At 40.6% G+C, this 23205-nt stretch overlaps 1 protein-coding gene across 16 annotated transcripts in view; it reads right to left on the bottom strand.

The window, feature by feature from the left end:
- The window catches only part of DCAF1 (DDB1 and CUL4 associated factor 1), a 92442-nt gene that overhangs the window by 66773 nt on the left and 2464 nt on the right, over positions 1–23205 (bottom strand). For 6 of the 16 annotated variants that reach the window (XR_009260905.1, XR_009260903.1, XR_009260907.1 and 3 more), the window contains exons 1-4: positions 20596–20696; positions 8047–8164; positions 2824–2900; positions 627–700 (exon numbers count right to left, since the gene is read on the bottom strand). Coding sequence is in view for 9 of the 16 variants with exons in the window: in XM_058726776.1 (XP_058582759.1) it covers positions 627–700; positions 2824–2900; positions 8047–8164; positions 20596–20692 (366 nt within the window). In the remaining 7 variants the exon portion in view is untranslated. Of the gene's footprint in view, positions 1–626; positions 701–2823; positions 2901–8046; positions 8165–18902; positions 19059–20595; positions 20705–23205 lie in introns of those variants that run through there. The other 10 variants (XR_009260908.1, XM_058726781.1, XM_058726782.1 and 7 more) reach the window with 7 other exon arrangements.

The following is a 23205-nucleotide window of genomic DNA, read 5'->3' as shown; positions in this document are numbered from 1 at the left end:
AACTGTCAGTGAACAGTGAAGTTCCATTTAAACCCAAAACATGGACCCCAAAGCCCATGCTCTCAAGGATCATGCAATTCGGCCTCCAAAAACAAACCTAACAGCTACAACTTACCGAATAATTACTATCTCGGGCCCTGTGAATGCTATATATATTCCCCCCACCTCATTTATTTCTCAACAGCCCTGAGTTAGAGAAGGTACTTTTGTCTCCCTCCACATGCCCAATGCACACACCACAGTGTCAGTGCAGAATCATGCCTCATACATACATCACTCTGAGTTTTCTATTCAGAAATTCAAGAAAACGTCTATATTCCCAAACTCAAAATCATCTTGCCCTAGGATGAGTACAGATGCCTTGGGAGTCCTTGCCATATTCAAACAATGAAAATACACACCAAAGAGAAAACACCTTGGCCATGACCAGGACTTTGGTAAGAAAGAAATCCATGACGACTCTTAGCTTGTTGAACCAATACCAAACAAACAAACAAACAAACAAAATCTACCCACACTATTCCCAACTTTGTCAAGACCTCAAGAGAAAACAAACTATTTACAAACAATAAAGGTATAGCATCCACTGATGATAATCTCTGGAGAAAAGTAAGAAGCAAACCTACTGCATTCATGAAATCATCATTCTTGAAGAGTATTCTCAGCAAGTGGCCCAGCATACACTCTGGATCAGCTCGACCTACCAAAAGAAGAGGGGAGGAACAAACAAAGGAATGAGTAAGTCATCCCAGTCAAGCAACTCAGACCTCTGGAAAGGCACCTGGGTTATTACAAGTACCATTAAAATGCCAGCAAAAATAAACAGAAAGAAAAACTTTTTTGATGAATCAGATTTCATAAGAAACATTCTCTAAAATTAAAAGTGACAATATAAAAACTTGAGACACTGCTCTCTAACTTTCCCATCTCCCAGCACATTGCCTACACAGCCATGCCAAACTAAATAAATGTGCAGTAGACCCAGACCAGCATTACTAAGAGTACACAAGGTCTAAAAAAGAATCATAAAGGAGCCTAAGGGAAAGAAAACCCCTGATTTCCCAGCCAGATTTAGGTAGGAAGCACTTCTTTTGATGGGTGGCCTGGAGGAGGTAAGACTCCAAATCTAATCTCTTTTTCAACTATATACCAAGAGTAGCAGAAATGCATCCTCAAACCTGTAATGATATTCCAGGTTGTAGGGGCAGGCACAGGAAGGGAATCCCACTAAGTAATACCAACTCTAAAGATATGTAAGTTTGGCCATCTTAACTTCTCAGCTCCAGGGGAAAGAAAGGCCAGGAACCTAGAATCTACTCAATACAGGTAAAAGAATTAATGATTGGTAAAATTATTGGTTTTTAAAACAGATACCATCTATTTTAATTTTCCTTTAAGATCATTAGAGTGGCAAATTTAGTCAAACTCAAAATACAATTTAGGATAAAGAGAAGATGTGAGCCACTGCTATGAAGTTTCTACCAAGCTATAATCAGTATTCCAAGGTAAACCACAAAAAGAAAAGTTACAGAATGGTATCATAAAAACTAGAATGAAGACCTCAGATTACCTTTCTCTCTTAATAAATGACAAAACTGGCATCCTCATTTTTATTAATAGAAATTATACCTAATAACATAAGAGGTAGGGAGGAAAAAAACTGTCTTTAAAATTTTCTCCTGAAAAGTGTATCAATCATCATTCTGTCTCTCCCTTCTTCATACCATTTCATCCTTTCCAAGGCCTTTCCAAGGTCACTAAGCATGATCATCTCTCTTTTAATTCTTTTCATAACCCCATAAGTTAACTTAGTTTCTTCTCTCACATTCACATTTATACTTATGCTCTGATTGCCTCACTGAAGATAAGAGTTAAATAGGTGAATAGTTCTCCAAAGTCACAAGTGAGGATGTCTAGGACAAGAGCAACAGGTAACATCACATAAATAACTAGACACTCAATTTGAAATGCCTAGCTTACTTATATTTGAGAACAAAAGTTTAGGAAATAGAAATAAACCCTGTACCATTCCGGTATATATACAATGTTCTTATTTTTATAAGTCCCACTCATTCTCATCTCTCTCCGCACATACAATATCTCTTTTTTCCACAAAGGACTGCTTCTCACTTCACACAGAGAAAGTTTGATTTAAGCTTTCCCACTGGTACTCTTAGAGAAGACATAAAATGGCAAAGTCTCAAGTCTCATATAGTTCTGTATCATACCAAATTCTATGCCAAAGCAGACTGGATTGTCATGGTTCTAATTAGCCCAAAATAAAACCAAATTAACATGAAATGGCATACTTCAGCTGCTGAGATACTAAAGCAGACATCAAGAACCCTATTTATTATTCAAGGTTCCAAGTATCCGTTTCATAACTAAAAGGAAGGCACTGAATGTATTCAACTACATTTCCTCAGAGTAAAAGGGTAATTATCCCTTTTATTTCTTCAAAGAATCCAAGTTCATAACTGTTTCAAACTTATTTGAAAAATTAAAGCACAGAGAATAATCTCTTCTGTGTTAAAAGTCAGAAAGGGAGAACATTTTCCTCTTTTTAAGTAATCCTATCAATGGAGTCAATAAGGTACACCTACATAATTTAGCTCCTTAGTTATCCTCTATTTGATATGTAAATATTACAAAAATTTCAATTTTTCTAGAAATTTATTTTTCCTTACTACCTCACCTTGAACAATATTTTAACAATTAGATGGTCTTAAAACTTAGCATGAAAGATGCTATTTCAATTTTCCTATTAAGCTATCTTCTTTTGTAAGAAAATTAGAACCAGGCTTAAGAGAACACAGGTCTCACCAGGATGTCGGTCATCAAATGGGTCTGGATCCCCCTTACGATATTCTTCAGTTTCTTTTTCAATCAATTCAGACATCCTAGCACAAAGGGAAGACAGGGTCAACTCTAGACAAGCATACAAAAAAAAAATGTACTACCACCTACTATAGTCAATTCAACAAAGTGTAAAATAAAAGTAAAAAGTGAGAAAAAAGATATTTTCCTAATGAACACAGAGATCTAAATAAAACAATGTCCACTCCCAAACTCATTCTTCTCTCCACTTTCCTGTCTCAAAAAATTGGACTACCATCCCCTCAAGGAGCCAAAAACCTAGGAGTCATCGTTAAAACCTTCCCTTTCTCCTCACTCCCACAACAATTCTTTTTGGCACTACCTACACAGGTATCTCCTGACTTCATTTTTTTTTTTTTTAAGTTTTGTTTATTTTGAGACAGAAAGAGCGCAAGCAGGGGAGGGGCAGAGAGAATCCCAAGTAAGTTCCGTGCTGTCAGCATGGAGCCTGACACAGAGCTCAAACTCAAGAACCATGAGATCATGACCTGAGCCAAAATCAAGAGTCAGGCTACTTAACCAACTGAGCCACCCAGCGACCCTCAATCATTTCTTTAAATCTTGACCATTCCTATCCCTGCCCAGAACACCATCATCAAATGCCTGAACCACCTGCAACAGCCTTTTCTCCAAACTTCTTGCTTCAATGTTTGACAATTCATTCTCCAACTTCCAGCAACTTACCACAATAACTTCAATTAAATCCAAGTATGACCATGGCTTATACTAACCCAGCCTCTGTTGGCATCTCTGACTTCTACTCTCCATTCCAGTTTAATAAGCTTCAGTCACATGGTCTTCTCTGCTCTTCAGAGAGTTCACAATTGTTTCAGGGCCCTAAGTGCTGTTACTTCAGCTTGTGACATTTTCCCCCCACCCCCACTCCTAAGCTCCCACCCATATCCCAAGCAATCACTCATCTGCTTTCTATCATCACAGATTAGTTTTGCCTGTACTAGAATTTAATATAAATGGAATTGTTTACACTATTTTTATGACTGGCTTCTTTAGCTCAGCATATTTTGCGTGATCCACGTTATTTGTTACATGTATCATTAGTCTTTTTTTATTCATGCCTTCTTTTTGAAATAAGAAAAATCACATTTTGAATACTCTAAGACTGATATTTTAACCTATTATAATGACAATCAAATACAAGGTTTTCACACTCTCCAGTATCTGTCATGCTCTGTCCTAACTCAAACTCTCCTATATGCTTTATGTCTACAAAACCATACTTCCTAGTCTTAAAAGTTAAGCAACCTGCAAAAACTCTTGCCCATTCTGGTATATTTTTCCCCAGTAAGTCTCCAAAGTATTTCTACTTTTTCTACCCTTCCCTTTAAACTCTGAGAATTATCTTTGCCACAAAGGGCTGTGACATAAAATGTTTAGAATTACATACCGTAAGATCTACTAGTATCTTCAGTTGAAACTAAGCAATACAGCACAGAAATTAAAAACATGGATTCTGGAGCCAGATGGCTAAGGTTCAAATCATACCTTTTCCACTGTGTGTGACTATGATCAAGTTATTTAACCTTTCTGTGCCTCATCCGTAAGATGAGAGGAATAGTCCCTACCTTAGAGAGTTTCCTTGAGGTTTAAGGTAATATATGTACTCTGCTTTGAACAAAACCTTACACGTGAGAGCTAGTTAAGTGTGGTTACAATGAAAACTAAGAATCGAAAAAAAAACAAACAGAAAAACAATTTAAGGTAGATTTGACTGGGATGGGGCAGGAAGGAGTCTTATGGAGGTAGTACTCAAGTTCTTTAATGTGATATAGATGATAGTTTTGCAAGTAAAGAATCCATCAAGCAGAGTACTGTACAGTACATGTCTCAATGATATGAAAAAACAAACCGTAGAACTTGGGTAACGCTCACATAGCTTGGCCCAATTCCAGTCTCTTTTCACAGAATCAAGTCAAAGATTTGACTATAATAAATAAAAAAACATAGGGGCGCCTGGGTGGCGCAGTCGGTTAAGCGTCCGACTTCAGCCAGGTCACGATCTCGCGGTCCGTGAGTTTGAGCCCCGCGTCAGGCTCTGGGCTGATGGCTCAGAGCCTGGAGCCTGTTTCCGATTCTGTGTCTCCCTCTCTCTCTGCCCCTCCCCCGTTCATGCTCTGTCTCTCTCTGTCCCAAAAATAAATAAAAAAATTAAAAAAAAAAAAAAAAAGTTGAATAAATAAAAAAACATAAATAGTAAATAAAAAGTCTAAGATAAAAAAACATATTTTTCTTAGGAAAATTGCCAGAAAAGTAGTGAAAGTTGTGGCAAATAAAAGAAGAGGCAAGCCTGAAATTCATTTGCTGTTCATGGAATATACCAAAACACCCAAAACATGCAGTCAGTTGAGGTGGGGGTAAAGAAGAGACCACAGACATGTGAAAGAACTTCAGGAAATATCCAGTGAACTACCACACCCACAATTTGGATGACGGGAATTGCCCATTTCAAAAATACTGGACTTTTAACACATCCTACTAGCTCTTAAACCTGTCTAACGTTGAATATCCTTAAAGATCTTGCTCCATGTTACTTTATTTTCCACTCCTACTTTATATTCGCCCTTCACTATGATAGAGGGCCCTTTCCTCACTGCCACAAAAACATGCCCCACACCTTTTGGGGTGAGCACTGGGTGTTGTATGGAAACCAATTTGACAATAAACTTCATATATTGAATAAATAAATAAATAAATAAATAAATAAATAAATAAATAAAAATTTAAAAAGAAAATGCCCCAGTTCCTTCTCCTCTCGATGCTTTTTCTAGTCACATTTTTCGCTTTTCCTAGAAAACCTTCTTTCTCTGCTTCTCATCAAGCTATATCCACCATCTTTCAATTCCCTATTCCAAAAAACCTTTACCACAGGAATTAGGAGTTAAAACCCAAAATTCTAAGCTTAGGTCTCCACTGTCTGGCTGTCTTTTGCAAGCAGCTCCAAGGGAGGGTGCCATTTAACAATGCAGCTCTAAGTGATACTTTTAGTGACAAATGAGGAAACTGAGGTTCAGGGAAGTGTCTGATAGTTGCAACACACAAAAGGTCCTCAAATATTTGCTGAGTGAATAAAAGAAACTGACTCATTAACATTCTTTCCATACTCATAACCATTGCAATATTAAGGAACCATACTGCCCAATTTAACACTTCATTAGATATTAATTTGTACTACTACTCATTGTTTTGTATCTGCTAGTTGCCCCCCAGATGGTGATCTCCTTGAAGACAGAGCCCCTCTAGGCTTTGCACTACTGAATATCACAGCACAGTGACTACGTAGAGGGTCAAATATGATCATGAATGTGAAATATTCTTCAAAATAAAACATTGAGTATCTTTAGTATATGTACTCAATAAATACTTTTTCCAATTAGGTGAAACTACCACTAACATTATTATCCCTATTTATGACTCTCTTCTTTTAGTTACAGCAATAGTTCATATTTTAACTGCACAATACTTAGACTCTTTAATTCACTATGGCTGCATTTCAAGTATCTTGTGATGAGTAGTTCTTAATCTCCAATGTCTCTACAAATTAAAATCCACTTTCCACCAGTCAGCAATAATCCTGTTCCTAAAAAAAAATAAACTGCACTTTTCACATGTTCCCCATGTATCAACAGCAACAAAGCATTTATCCCTATTTAAACTTTCAAAAGATCATAGTTCTCTTTATTCCTATAGAATACATCATTGCATAAACAAAAGGCTTTTTTCTCTGCTGTATCAAAGATTAGATGTTAAAGATCCCCATGTTCCAGTGACCTCCTCTTTAGAAAAACCATGGGCATCCCTCTCCAGCCTGTATTTTTCATTCTCCTGTTTAATACAATCATTTAGTAAAATTATGTCCCACATAGTTACTATGTACCAGGCATGCAAATGTCACTGTCCAAGAAGACACCAATAAAAAAGGTGTAGTACCTGTCTTTAAAAAACTTACAATTTAGTAAAGTGACACATGAAAAAAAAAAAAAAAAAAGAATTATAGTACAATGTGATTAATTAAAATGAGGGGAATTATACCACATTTTATATGTGTGTGTATATGTGCATATACACGCATACATATATATGAATGACAGAAGTATTAAAAAAGAAAAAAAGGAGTGCCCAAACTTACCTGGGAATGTCAAAGTCAGAGAAGGTTTTACAGACATGATTCTCAAAACTGATTTTTTGCCAGGCAGACAGACATACCAAAGAAAGGCATTTCAGGCTAAAGGAACACAGACATTAGAAAATACCATACTATTCCTTACTGAAAGAGACTAATACTATGAGGCAGAAAAGGGAAGCGGGGGCCAAATCATAAATGGCTTCCTAGACTACTCTACAAAGTTTATATTTTATTCTGTAGGAAAAATGGAGTCAGAGAAGAATTACAATCAAAGACATAAAAATCAGATTTGTGTTTAGAAAGAGGACTCTTTCAGCCAATAGAAGGATGTATTGGAGGAGGGTAAACTGGATATGGAGAGAAAATTCACACTGCCTAAGAGGCCAATCAAGACATGATCAGTATCTAATGAACAAAGTGGTAAGGGGGAATAGGGAAGAAGAAGAAAAAGCAGAAATCCTGCTTGGGGGCTAAACTGTACTAGAGAGGAATACACTGGGGAGATGGTTTTCAGGTTTTTAGTTTGAAACTATGTACAGCAAGCAGGGAGTACAAAAGCACAAACTGTGAAAGAAGGCGGAGGCAGGATGAATATGATAAGCTCTATTGTAGACATGGTATGTTTCAGGTGTCTGCAAATAGCCAAGTAAAGATGGGTACACCAAGCAGCTGAGAAAAGGGTCTGAAATTTTTAAAAAGAGGAGTCTGAAGCAGAAATAGAGATTTTAAACTGAACCTAGGAATAATGTTTTAAATCATGGACAGGAACAAAACTAGGTAGAATATTCAGGGTGAAGAGAAAAGAGAACCACTAACAAAACCCTAGGATTGAAACACAGACAAGACAAGAACCTAAGAAAGAGAATAAGAACTAACAGCCTCAAAGGAAAAGTAAGAAATGTAAGAGCTTCAAGAAGTAGTGAGACAAAGATGGATTTAGAATTCACATTCAAGATAAAAATGTTCGCCTACTCTCCAATTTTTCCCTTTTTTTAAATGAATTTTTAAAAATATATAATTGTTTATACCTGGTAAGGATAGGTACCATGTCCTGCCCACTGCCATGTTCCTTTTCCCACTGCTCCAGCAGGGTAGTGAGCTCAGCTTTGGAGTCCACATGCACCGCTACTGTAGTCATGGCTTGGCCTAAGGAATCAAAAATATAAGTAAATAACACATGAACACAGGCAAATAAACTGGACATACTTCCTACAGTGATAAAGGGAGAGAAAAGGGATGAGCAAGCAACAAAAACTTAACTCTGAGACCCCCCCCCTCAGATAATTTCATTTGTGGTACAGTGGGAAACCCAGCACTGGGAGCCGGAATACTCTTCAAGTCCTTTCACCCCCTCCCAACCTCGGTTTGCTTAACTGTCAAATGAGACAAACTGGATGAAAACTGTGATTCTTACCTTTCTAGGATCAGGAACCCCTTTTGAGAATCAGACAAAAAGCTGGGATCCCTTTCTCTCCTCAAAAATGCATACGTCTACATACCACACATACAAAAATCCCTTGACTTAGATCTCTGAGGACCAAAATTCTGAAGCTACATATTTTGAGAGAGAACGAGAGAGAGAGCACGTGTGCACAAGCAGAGGAGGGTCACACACACAGAGAGAGAGAGAGAGAGAGAGAGAGAGAGAGAGAATATCCCAAGCAAACTCCATACTATCAGCACAGACTCCAATGCAGGGCTCAATCTCGTGAACCATGAGATCATGACCTGAGCTGAAATCAAGAGTCAGACACTTAACCGACTAAGCCACCCACCCAGGGTCCCTGAAGCTTTTTTTTTTTTTTTTAATAGAAAACGTAGCAAAAACCACTCCCCGAAATATTTTGCTCTCGTAAATCTTTGGGGGAAAGTTCTATGAAAGATAAATAATATATTCCTGTCAATTCTTAACAAAAGGCCAAGAACTAAAGTGGATCATTACCAACATGAAAGTTGAGGAGCATTATAAACCCATTTATCCTTCAGGCTTCCTAACCTCTCTCACAGCTGATTTCCTAGGAAGAGCATGAGAGGATGGAAAGAAGGAGAGAAGTTGCTAGGTTGAGTGGTCAGTCCACGGATACAGAGGGACAGGGAGCTGAGACAAGCTTTGAAGGAGATGCCATGAGACATCCACATGAGGAAGAAAAGTCTATTTATAAGGGGCTCCAAAAGGGATAAATGAGACTCAAATGTTTAGATGGCTTACAGACCAACTTCTTTGCCAAAGTAGTCTTAAGATCAAAATGTCAGACTTTCCCTGCAAAATTTGTTTTCACAGAAATAGCAACCACTCCATAAAAACACTTTAACACTAGAAAGGGATTACTATCTGATCTAGAATTATTAACTCTTCTAAAGATATCTACCATAAGACCAAAGGAAATACATGTGAAAAATACCACCAACTGTCTAGAATGTAAATATTTGTGGAGCACCTGGCTTGCTCAGTCAGAGGAGCATGCACATCTTGATTTCAGGGTCATGAGTTCAAGCCCCACGTTGGGTGCAGAGATTACTTAAATAAATTAAAAAAAAAAAAAAAAAAACTTTATTTATTTTTTTTTTTTAATTTTTTTTTTTCAACGTTTTTTTATTTATTTTTGGACAGAGAGAGACAGAGCATGAACGGGGGAGGGGCAGAGAGAGGGAGACACAGATCGGAAACAGGCTCCAGGCTCCGAGCCATCAGCCCAGAGCCTGACGCGGGGCTCGAACTCACGGACCGCGAGATCGTGACCTGGCTGAAGTCGGACGCTTAACCGACTGCGCCACCCAGGCGCCCCAAAAAAACTTTAAAAAATAAAATAAAATGTAAATATTCGTGTTTTAATAAAGTAGAGGCACTTCTAACAGTACACTGTGATTCATGTCACCAAAGGAGACTATTTCCAAATAAAAATTTTTTAAAGTCTTCTTTTCTGCAGAGAAGAATCCACATTTTTATTGTTTTAACTTTTTTATTTTTTCTTGAGAGAGAGCATGAACGGATGAGGGGCAGAGGAAGGGAGAGAGAGAATCCCAAGCAGGCTCCAGGCTGTGAGCACAGAGCCCAAAACGAGACTTGATCTCACAAACCACGAGATCATGACCTGAGTTCAAGTCAGCTTAACTGCCTGAGCCACCCAGGAACCCCCAAGAATCCACATTTTTAGCCTCTCTAGCCAGAGTCACAAAAAAGGAAATACTGCAGGTGTGACTAATACAGACCTCTGATTTTAACTTGAGAAAACCCAGGTTGTATTTTTCAGTCACCATGGACTATGCATTTTTTAAAATAACTGTATTTGGAATGATTTTAGATTCATAAAAAAATTGCAAAGGTAGTAGAGAGAATTCAAATATACCCCTCATCCAGTTCAGTTTCCCCTAATGCACCATATTAGTTTATAGCAGCACAATATCAAAATTAAGAAACCCAACATTGAGGGGCATGTGAGTGGTTCAACTGGTTAAGCATCAGAGACTCTCAGTTCTATGCATTGGCATATATGTCTATCTTAATGCCAGCAGCACAGTGTTTTAATCACTGTAGCTTTGTAGTAAGTTTTGAAATAAGTGTGAGGGGCACCTGGGTGGTTCCGCTGGTTGAGCATCTGACTCTTGATTTCAGCTCAGGTCATGATCCCAGGTTGTGGTATCGAGCCCCACTTTGGGCTCCACACTAAGCATGGCGACTGCTTAAGATTCTCTCTCTTCCTCTCCCTGGTTTGCGTTGGAAGGAAGGAAGGAAGAAAGGAAGGAAGGAGAAGAAAGAAAGAAAGAAAGAAAGAAAGAAAGAAAGAAAGAAAGAAAGAAAGAAAGACCCAACATTGATACTTTATCATTAAATAAACTCAACTTAATTCAGATTTCACCAGGTTTTCCATCCATGTCCTTTTTCTGTTCCAAGATCTCATCCAGGATACCATGTAGCACTTAGTTGTCATGTCTCCCTAGTGTACTCTGGTCTACAAGAGTTTTTGAGTTGTTTCTTGTTTTTTCAGGACCTTCACAATCTTGAGGAATACTAGCACTAGGAGTTGGGGGGGGGGGGCACAATAATTTAAGCCAATTTTTTTAGACAGTAAAATTTTATGATGAAGATCTAGAAACCGGGCAAAGCAGTAACAGCAAAATTAATCTCTTAAGACACATCCCAAAAGTGTTAAAAAAAAAGATGGCTTTCCTGGTGAACTCTAATAAACACTTAAAGAAAATTAACATCAATCCTCAAATCCTTTCACAACATAGAAGAGAAAGGACACTTGCTAATCTATTCCATGAAGCCAGCATTACCCTTATGCCAAAACCATATAAAGCCATCACAAGAAAACTACAAATATCTTTCATCAATACAGATGCAAAAACCCTCAACAAAATACTAGCAAGCTGAACACAGCAACATGTTAACAGAATTACAGATCATGACCATGTGGGATTTATCCTAGGAATGCAAAAGTGGTTCAACATACAAAAATCAACGTACTATATTAATAGGATGAAAAAAAAGAACGCATGCTCATCTCATTAACAGAGAAAAAAACATCTGATAAAATCCATTACCCTTTTGTGAAAAAAGAAAAAGTAAACAAACTCAAACTGGGAACAGAAAAGAACTTCCTCAACATGGTAAAGGGTATTTAAAAAACCCACAGAAGGGCACCTGGGTGGCTCAGTCAGTTAAGCATTCGACTCTTGATTTCAGCTCAGGTCATGATCTCATGGTTCGTGAGTTTGAACTCCATGTCTGGCTCTGCGTGGACAGGGATTCTTGAGATTCTCACTGTCTCTCCCTCTCTTTCTCTGCCCCTCCCCCACTCACACTCTCCCTCAAAATAAATAAACTTAAAAAAAAAACCCACAGGTAACATTACACTCAATGGTGAGAATGAAAGCTTTCTCCCTAAAAATCACAAAAAAAGACAAGGATGCCTGCTTTCACACTTATATTAAACACTGTACTGGAGTTCTAGCCAGAGCAATTAAATAAGAAAAAAGAAAGAAAGAAAAAGCATCCAAGTTGGAAAAGAAGTAAAACTATCCTTACTCACAGGTAACATAATCTATATATAGAAAATCCTAGAGAATTCACAAAAAAAAACGCTAATTAACAAATTTTAGGAACGTTACAGAGTACAAGATCAACACAAAGAATCAGTTGTACTGCTACATGCCAGCAACAAACAATCCAAATATGAAATTTAGAAAATAATTTTGGGGCACCTAGGTTGACTCAGCTGAGCATCTGACACTTCATTTCAGTCATTTCAGTCAGGTCATGATCCCAGAGTCGTGGAATAGAGCCAAATTCCCTCTTGGGGCACCTGGGTGGCTCAGTCAGTTAAGCATCTGATTTCAGCTCAGGTCATGATATTGTGACTCATGAGTTAGAGCCCTACATCGGGCTCTCTGCTGTTAGCATGGAGCCCGCTTTGGGATCCTCTGTCCCACTCTCTCTGCCCTCCCCCACTTGCTTTCTTTGTCTCAAAAATGAATAAACATTTTTTAAGTTTCATTTATAATAGCACCAAAAATAACAAAATATTAAGAAGTTTAACTCCAAAAAGCACAAGATTTATACACTGAAAACTACAACATATTGCTGGAATAAATTAGAGAAGACTTGGGGGCGCCTGGGTGGCGCAGTCGGTTGAGCGTCCGACTTCAGCCAGGTCACGATCTTGCGGTCCGTGAGTTCGAGCCCCACATCAGGCTCTGGGCTGATGGCTCGGAGCCTGGAGCCTGTTTCCGATTCTGTGTCTCCCTCTCTCTCTGCCCCTCCCCCGTTCATGCTCTGTCTCTCTCTGTCCCAAAAATAAATAAAAAACGTTGAAAAAAAAAAATTAGAGAAGACTTAAATACAGGAAAAGACACCTTATGTTCACGTTATTAGAAGATTTAATACTGTTAAGAAAGCAATAGTCTCCGAAATGGTCAATAGTCAGTGCAATCTGCATCAAAATCTTAATGACATTTTTTTGCAAAAATGGAAACACTGATAACTAAAACTATCTTTAAAAGAACAAAATTGGAGGATTCACACTTCAGATTTCATTTACTTATTTTAATCTGAGAGAGAGAGAGAGAGAGAGAGAGAGAGAGAGAGAATCCTAAGCAGGCTCCATGCTCAGCACAGAGCCCAATGAAGGGCTCGATCCCACAACCCTGGGATCATGACCTGAGCCGAAATCAAGAATCAGATGCTGAACCAACTGAGCCACCCAGACACCTCCCACACTTATTTCAAAACTTACTACAAAGCTACAGTGATCAAAATAGTGTGGTACTGGCATTAAGATAGACATATACACCAATGCAACAGAACCAAGAGTCCAGAAATAAAAATTCACATTTATAATCAACTAATTTTCAACAAGTATGCCACACCATTCAATAGGGAAAGAATTTATTGAAAGACCAATAGACCATTATTAGAAAGACTAATGGTGCTGAAACAACTGGATATCCACATACAAAAGAATGAGGCTGAGGCCTTGACTCATACCACATACAATAATTAACTCAAAATGGATCAAAGACCTAAATGTGGAAACTTACACTATAAAACTCTTAGAGGTACACATAAGGGTAAATCTTCATGGCCCTGAAATTGGCAAAGGATTTTTATTTATGACAGCAAAAGCATAAACAAAAGAACAAACACATAAACTGGACTTCAATGTTTAAAACTTTTGTGCATCAAGTGACATTATCAAGAAAATGAAAAGACAATCCATGAAATGGGAGAAAATATTTGCAAATCATATCTGATAAGGATCTAGTATCCAAGATATATAAAGAACAATTCAACAACAACAACAAAAAAACCTGACTTAAAAAAGGGCAGAGAACCTGAATGGGCACTTCTCCAAAAGATGCTCTATATCATAAGATGATCTATATTCATCAAAGAAATGAATATCAAAACCACAATAAGATACCACTTACATCAACTAAAATGACTAGAATCAAAAAATCAGAAAAGAATGATCATAAGGGTGCCTGGTGGTTCAGTGAGATAAGTGTCCAACTCTTGATTTCGACTCAGGTCATTATTCTCCCAGTTCACAGGATCGAGCCCCGCATTAGGCTCTGTGCTGTCAGGCTATGTGCTGTCAGCTGCTTGAGATTCTCTCTCTCTACCCCTCCCGCTCACACACAGATGCTCTCTATCAAAATAAACATTAAAAAGAAGAAGAAAATAATGATCATTGGCATGGATGTGGAGAAAATGGAAAGCACACTGTTGGTGGTAACATAAAATGGCATAACAACTATGGAAAACAGTTTGGTGCCTCCTCAAAAACTTTTTAAAAAGTTAAACATAGAATTACCATATGACCCAGCAATTCCACACTAAGGTATATGCACAAAAGAACTGAAAAAGATACTCAAAGAAGTATTTGTACACAAATGTTCAAAGTTAGCATATTCACAATAGCCAAAAGGTGGAAACAATAGCCAAAAGATGTTTATCGAAAAATGAGTGGATAAACACAATGTGGTTACATTTATACAATGCAATATTACTCAGCCACAGAAAGAAATGAAGTACTGATATATGTTAGAGCTGTGAAAGAAAACTGAAAATATTCAGGGCACCTGAGCGGCTCAGGGGGTTAAGCATCCAACTCTTGATTTCAGTTCAGGTTATGATCTCACAGTTCATGTGATCAAGCCCTGCATCAGGCTCCACGCTGATGGTGTGGAGCCTGTTTGGGATTTGGGGATTTCTGGCTCTCTCTCTCTCCATCCTCCTTCCAAATAAATAAGTAAAACTTTAAAAAAAAAAAATTGAAAATACACTAAGTGAAAGAAGCCAGACACAAAGGGTTATATATTTTATGATTCTATTTACACAAAACATCCAGAATAGGTAAATTTATCAGAAACTTGCCTACTGGTTGCCAGGGGCTTGGGATTGGGGGAACATATGGAGTACTGTCTAAAGGAAATGGGGTGATGAAAACATCTTGAAACTAAAAGACATTGTAATGGTTGCACAACATTGTTAGTCTACTAAATACCACTGAATTGAACGCTATAAAATGGTCAGTGGTCAATTTATGGTATGTGAATTTGACCACAAGTTTTTTTAAGTGGGAAAAAAATCAGGAGGGAATGCCTCTTGGATAACTTAAGAGATCAACATAGAACATATAAAGGCAAAGTTTAAGGAAGATATTATGTTTAATAAAGGTTAACTCAAGGGGCACCTGGGTGGCTCAGTCCTTAAGCCTCTGGCTTCGGCTCAGGTCATGATCTTGTGGTTCAAGAGTTCGAGCCCCACATCAGGCTGTCTACTCTCAACACAGAACCCCACTTCAGATCCTCTGTCTCCCTCCCTCTCTGCCCTTCCCTGCCTCACACTCAATCTCCTCTCTTAAAAATAAACAAACATTTAAAAAAAAATAAAACTAATGGGGTACCTGGGTGGCTCAGTCAGTTGGGGGTCCGACTTCAGCTCCGGTCATGATCTCACAGCTCGTGAGTTCGAGCCCCACATCAGGCACTGTGCTGACAGCTCGGAGCCTGGAGCCTGCTTAGGATTCTGTGTTTCCTTTCTACCCTTCCCCCACTCACACTCTGTCGCTTCTTCAAAAATAAATATTTAAAATTTTTTTTAAAAATAAAAAGTTTAAGAAGAAAAAGGTAAAATCAAGGGCACTGAAATACTAAAATTTTAGAGTTCAATTTAGAAACACATATATTCTTTTGGCATCATTTTCAAAACTTCCATTTAATTATGTTTATGAATAACTATAATTTGGGGAATAACTTTCACTTGCCCAGGCAAAACTTAAACTTGTAATTGACTAAATTAATATTGGGGTGCCTAGGTGGCTCAGTTGATTGTGTGCTCAACTTTGGCTCAAGCCATGATCTCACAGTTGGGTGAGTTCGAGCCCCGCATAGGGCTCTGCGCTGACAGCCTGAGATCTACTTTGGATTCCGTGTCTCCCTATCTCTGCCCTTCCCCCGCCTCTCAAAAATAAATAAGCATTAAAAATATTTTTTTAAAAATATCAATGATAATTTACTTTATTATCAATGAAAGACCATTAATATAAAATGTTAAAGGTGCAGTCATCTTGTTATGCACATGACAGTGAAGGTACATTACTCAATTCACCAAAGTGAGCTCTTTAAGTGGTACACAGAATTTATGGCCTATCCAATAGTGACACAATAGTTACCAATTACTGAATATTAATATGGGACATTTGGCTAATTTCTAATGTTATTCTGAATTTTCACAACAACCCTACCCTTTTTTTTTACAGATAATAAAAGGGGCTCAGAGAAGTCCCAACGACCAATCAATTGGTACTTTGGTAGAAAAGGATTTCAAGCATTCATATGCCAACTCTGCAAATATACCCATGAGATCCTGGGTCAAGTTATTTAACTTCTCCAAATCTCAATTTCCTTATCTGTGAAGTGGAAGTGGTTGTTCTGAAGGCTAAATGGTAATACTGTCCATGCAATGAAATAAAGGCCCACAAAAAATATGCGGAATGTCCTAAACCTAAAGGTTGCCTGCTAAATATTTAGAGATGATGTGTCTGCAACTAACTTCCAAATGGTTCCACAAAATAAGAAATATACACCACACCTATAGAGAAAATATAACAAGATATTAACAATCATTGAATTGGAATGGATAAACAATCGTTTAAAATTTTCCATAAAAGTTGAAAAAAGGGGCGCCTGGGTGGCTCATTCCCAGACAATAGTATCTTGGAAAATGACACAGAAATAAAGTCTGAAGGCTTTGAAAGAGAATAACATTTTTCTTGAAAGCATCTTGTACATAAAAAGTAGCAAATTTGGAGCACCTGGGTGGCTCACTCAGTTAGGCTTCTGACTTCGGCTCAGGTCATGATCTTACAGCTCGTGAGTTCGAGCCCCGCGTCAGGCTCTGTGCTGACAGCTCAGAGCCTGGAGCCTGCTTCTGCTTCTGTGTCTCCCTCTCTCTCTGCCCCTAACCCAGCCGCATTCTGTCTCTGTCTCTCTCAAAAATGAATAAACATTAAAAAAAATTTTTTTAAGTTGAAAAAAATAAGAAGCATTTCCTTTACTAATTTGAACCAACTCTTAAGTATGTGTCAAATGAGAAAAGCAAAGTGTGTGTGTGTGTGTGTACACATTCACGTACACGCACCTTACCCTGGAATAAAAGATCTCTGGAAAAACACACAAGCACCAGATAATATCTACTACTTTTGTGAAGGTAACAAATTTTCTGAGATAATGAAAGGAAAAACATTTTTCAGTATAGGTTGTTAACCTAGCTCTACCATTTTTCCACTATTTTGTAACCTTTTGTAATTTCTTAAATCATAAAATCTGTCCTCCCCAAATACACAATACTTAATGGCCTACCTGGCAGAAACTATACCAAAGCCTAAAATAAAGTCCATATTAAGGACAGATCTTGTAAGGCTAAAATCGTGGAACAAATGTCTCAAAGCATTCTTAGTTTTTAAATAAAGTTTGAAGATTCAAGTAAAATTTACCCAATAATAAGGATGACAAGATCACATATAACAATTTTCTATTCGGCGTCCATAACAATGACAAAATAAGGAAATTGATAATAAACTCAACTTCATTCACTCCAAACTATCTGGTAGTTCATTCTACCAGTTTCTTCCTCTACTAAATTTAATTGTACAACAGAACACTGCACTCAGCAACTACTCAAGGGATTTTGAGGATAAAATTACGCCCTTTATATTCCCCAATTTCTGTATTATCTCAACATCCAAAAATGTATCACCAAATAGATAATACTGCTACGTACAAAAATCTTGACAGCATCAAGAAAAAAAAATACGAAATCAATTCCTAAAGAGTCTTAATATACAAGCTTATATAAACCTTAAAGGTAAAGTTCAGTACACTGGAAAACGAAAATTACAGGACATTGCCAATGAACTCCTCGCTCTGTACATTAACAAAGCGTTTAGAACAGGAAGATGATGCTAATAATTAAACGTGTATACTAATTAAAAGGCTTCGCTGAAAAGACTGAGTAAAGAAAAACTAAGGCCAATGTGACATGGACAAAGACGATTCATTTGGGACTCAAAAAGAACCATTACCCACACTCCAAAATTATTCTTCAAATTCGAAACCCAAGAGCGAGCACTACAGTAAGAGGAAGTGAGACGGAAACCGTCTAGGAAGAGAAGAGTTGAGCAAATGCCTGTCACCCTAGTTGAAAACGACCATAACCCCCGGAAATAGGCTCCCGGGAAGCTCAGCGAGCACTCCGAGGTTTGGTTCCCTGCAGTAGGACCCACACGCCTCTCCCTCCGTCCCTCCCCTCCACCATAGGGGTGGGAGGAGTGCTCGGAAAGCTCCGCCCCCCTCGCCCGGTCAGAGAGCCGGGCGGGTGAAAAGGGAGGTGGCACGAGGCCGAGGGAGGGGAGAGCCCGCCCAGGTGACTGGAGCTGGAGGCGGAGACACAGCCAGGGAAGGGGGCCGCCGTACGGCAAGGAAGATGGAGCCCCCCAGCCCGTACGGAACGGAAAATGGGAAGACCAGGACGAAAAAGGTTAACGAGGGGAAGGGGAGGCACCCCTCCTCCAGGCAGGGGCAAGCACACCCCCGCCCCCCACTCCGGGCGGAAGAGTTACTCTCGGGAAGCTTCTTTTGCGGACTGAGAGAAGAACGTGGAGGCCCCGCCCCCGAGCCAAGAATCTGAAGAAGGAAAAGTCCTGTCAGGCCTCAGACCCAGCCTCCCCGGCGGCCCGGCCCGCCCCCTCCTCGCCGGCGGCCCAGGCAGGTGCCGCCCCTCCCCCAGCCCGGCGCCCACTCTCCCTCCCGTCTTGACCACGCGCCCTGTCTCCTCTCGGCCCTCCCAGAGATCCGTCTCCCTTCTTCCCCCACTCACCTTCCCGGGCGGCTCCGCCGCTCCCCCCTGACCCCGCCAGCGGCCACAGTTCACACACACCGCCTCAGGTCCCGCACTCACTCTCCCTCACTCACACACAGCGCGACCACAGCTCCAGAGCGGCCCACATATTATGCGTCACTCGCGCGCTACGTGCCGCGCGCGCGCGCGTCCCGACTTGGCGCGAGGCTCGCTGGAAGGGGGCGGGAGGAAAACGCCAGCGCGAGGGAAGAAAAATCGAAGAGCCCGGGGCCGCCTGGGAAATGAAGTTCCTCTTCTAGGGGCGGAGCCCATCAGTCTTGATTGGCGCTTGAGTACTTACTCCCGGCGCATTGACTTCTGGGATTTATAGTTTTCCCGCCTGGATGCGAACTGCTGTGTACTCATTGGCTGCTTCGGAAGGCGGAAGCGCATAGTGAGGCACCAGAGCCACACAAGCTAGCGTAGGCTACGACCAATTGACACCTTCTCAGTAACCTTATTCTGCCCTGTATGACTGGAGTGAGCTGCTGTTTTATTCTCTCATTTGCCTTTTATACCTAGAGTATACCATTATCTAGGAAAATATTTGCTACAAGCTTATCAGAAAGCACAGCATTCATGAAACAGAAGACACTGGTTTTGTCTTCCTTTCTATTCAAGACTTAACTTGTGGGATCAGTATTTATCCTAGGTGTCATATGAGGCAGAGAAAAGGAAAAAATTAAAAGGCCATAGATTAAGGCAGGGTCATCTAATTTAATTCCTTTATTTTGCAGCTGGGAAAAGTAAGGCCCAGAGAGAGTTAAATGACTTACCTAGCATCTCACACCCAATTAGCAATGGAACCAGAACGATTCTTGCCTCTGACTCAGGTATCCCTTTTTAGGGACATGAAAAATATATGTGATTCCACAGCTGAGCAAAATCTCTCCCTGATAAGATCCTACCCAGCTTTTCTCTCTCCAGGAGAACTGAACAAGTTTTTATGCATTTCTATGGAGTCCTCACAGCCAACACTTTCACAGGGGGATCAGGAACCCAGCAAACCTGCCTGCTGCTATACTCAGGTTCCACAACTAGTAAAAAGCTGGCCAGAACCTGGATGCTGGATCTCTTGATTCCATTCCCCTTTTTCCAGAAAAGAGACCTCCCTCCTCATTTAACTATGTAACTTGGAGCAGCTGTTCAGACACAAAATTCTAGACTGTGGGGTGGCAGCGCCAGACTTGTCACCTCTCTGCAACCCTTTTACCCGCAATGACGGCACAGCTCACTTCTTTGTGCTTTTGGAACTTTGCCTATGTTAGTAATGGCCACTACCATTTCCTTTGATTTTACAGCAGGCTCAGTTCTGAGCCAAGTGTTTAACCCACACTTTTTCCTTTAACCTTCACTACTACCCCACAGGGTAGATACAGTTAGCCACCTATACAGATGAGAAATCTGAGCCCAGAGAAGTGGCCCAAGGAACGGGGATCAGGTTTGTGGGTCCAGAGGCTGCACTCACAGCTTTCCTATACCTATCCTCCAGCACTCCTTGAACTGACTTTCTTACTGTGCCTCCCTGAGCCACAAAACCAAAATGCATGAGGTTAGCGCATTTAAGCCTTAGATACCCTCCCTCTGTCCATGGTCTAGGTAACACAGCTGTGATTTCCCCACTGGCTGGGAACCTGAAAGAGCCCTTGTGGGAACCCACGGTCCCACTCACCTGCTCCTGGTGCAGCCTCAGTCTGCCACCAGATGGCACTGCTCCCCTTCAGAAACTCAGAAGGGGGCTTTGGGTCAATGATGGGATTGAAGAGCATCACAGAGGGACTTTGGAAAAGCCAGGACCTGGCACAAAAACAGACACATAGACCAATGGAATAGAATAGAGACTCCAGAATTGGACCCACAAAAGTATGGCCAACTAATCTTTGACAAAGCAGGAAAGAATATCCAATGGAAAAAAGACAGTCTCTTTAACATGGTGCTGGGAGAACTGGGCAGCAACATGCAGAAGAATGAAACTAGACCATTTTCTTACACCATTCACACAAATAAACTCAAAATGGATAAAGGGCCTAAATGTGAGACAGGAAGCCATCAAAACCCTAAAGGAGAAAGCAGGAAAAAACCTCTCTGACCTCAGCCACAGCAATTTCTTACTCGACACATCTCCAAAGGCAAGGGAATTAACAGCAAAAATGAAATACTGGGACCTCATGAAATAAAAAGCTTCTGCACAGCAAAGGAAACAATCAGCAAAACTAAAAGGCAACCAACGGAATTGGAAAAGATATTTGCAAGTGACATATTGGACAAAGGGCTAGTATCCAAAATCTATAAGGAACTCACCAAACTCCACACCGAAAAACAAATAATCCAGTGAAGCAATGGGCAGAGAACATGAATAGACACTTCTCTAAAGAAGACATCCAGATGGCCAACAGGCACATGAGAAGATGCTCAATGTCACTCCTCATCAGGGAAATAAATACAAGTCAAAACCACGCTCAGATACCACCTCACGCCAGTGAGAGTAGCTAAAATGAACAAATCAGGAGACTATAGATGCTGGTGAGGATGTGGAGAAACGGGAACCCTCTTGCACTGCTGGTGGGAATGCAAACTGGTGCAGCTGCTCTGGAAAACAGCATGGAGGTTCCTCAAAAAATTAAAAATAGAACTACCCTATGACCCAGCAATAGCACTGCTAGGAATTTACCCAAGGGATACAGGAGTGCTGATGCATAGGGGCACTTGGACCCCAATGTTTATAGCAGCGCTTTCAACAATAGCCAAATTATGGAAAGAGCCTAAATGTCCATCAACTGATGAATGGATAAAGAAATTGTGGTTTATGTACACAATGGAGTACTACTTGGCAATGAGAAATAATGAAATATGGCCTTTTGTAGCAATGTGGATGGAACTGGAGAGTGTTATGCTAAGTGAAATAAGTCATACAGAGAAAGACAGATACCATATGTTTTCACTCCTATGTGGATCCTGAGAAACTTACCAGAAGACCATGGGGGAGGGGGAGGGAAAAAAAGTTAGAGAGGGAGAGAGCCAAACCATAAGAGGCTCTTAAAAACTGAGAATAAACTGAGGGTTGATGGGGGGTGGGAGGGAGGGGGGGTAGGTGATGGGCATTGAGGAGGGCACCTGTTGGGATGAGCACTGGGTGTTGTATGAAACCAATTTGACAATAAAGTTCATCTTAAAAAATTTTTGTAATTAAAAATAGGAAAAGCCAGGACCCAGGAGGCTGGAGAAGCAGAGCAGGAGCTATACATGGCCTGTAGCGTGGTCCTCTCTAGAACCTTTGCTCCACAATGCCTGCAGCCTCCCTACCCCTGCCAACACACACACAGCCACACAATTGATGGCACTCCCAGACTGCCACTCTGGGAAGGGGAGGAGACGGCACCCTTGTTTTCCAGGCTGCAGATGCATTCCAAGCATATTCACTGATACATTTCACAGCACAGGAACGTGTGCCAGATACACAAGCATGCACACCTATGCATTGGCACCAGGCCTCACAGACAACATTTTGACATCTAAGCACATACAAGCATAAATCCACAGATAGTCCAGGCCCACACACCTGGTTTGGTTCGGCACATTGTCTGTGAATCACTGGAAAGAGATTCCTTGGCCTCTTTGGAAGAACATCTCTGGACTGTCCTCCCCTGCTCTGCCTGTGCTGAAACCCTCCCTATGGTGTGCCTCAGAAACAGCAGGCACCATCCAAAAGTCATGCTTACAGGGCTGCCTGGTGGCATATAAAGGGCAAGAGCAGCCCATCCCTGGCCCCAACACCAAGAGCTACAGAGTTGGGTATGTTCTACCTGCCCTTACCCCTAAGCATGACCATGTACTGGAGTAGGAAAATCAATAGCACCAAGTCCTCTGGGCCTCAGGATGTTCCACCCCTCTCTGCCACCCCTTCTTTCCAGTCACCTACTTCCAGGCTCACTAGATCCGGGTGTTCTCACCAGCGCATTCCCACACTGGTGCCCACAGTTCCTGGGCCTCCTCCTACAACTCCTTGGGACCAGAAGATCAGGCCAGCTATCCCACATCAACCCCCGCTCCACTGTTGGCTGAACAAGACTGCTTCCGCAAGTGTCCAAGTGTCACAGGAGCCACCATGGAGTAGCTTAGGGCTGTGAGGCTCTGAGGGCCCCAGTGTGGACAAAGAGGGAATTCCAGTCATTCATTTGGTGCCCTCCTCCTGCCTGGGAACCTTGGCAGCCCCCTAGAAAAATAGAACACTTACCACCATTGCCCATGAGGTGTGCAAAAAACCACTCCTATATGACAGCAT

The sequence above is a fragment of the Neofelis nebulosa genome, chromosome 4 (assembly GCF_028018385.1).
Source record: "Neofelis nebulosa isolate mNeoNeb1 chromosome 4, mNeoNeb1.pri, whole genome shotgun sequence".
In the NCBI taxonomy this organism is placed as follows: domain Eukaryota; kingdom Metazoa; phylum Chordata; class Mammalia; order Carnivora; family Felidae; genus Neofelis; species Neofelis nebulosa.
Note: the sequence above shows the minus strand (reverse complement) of the source record. Positions and strands in the feature narration are given on the sequence as shown.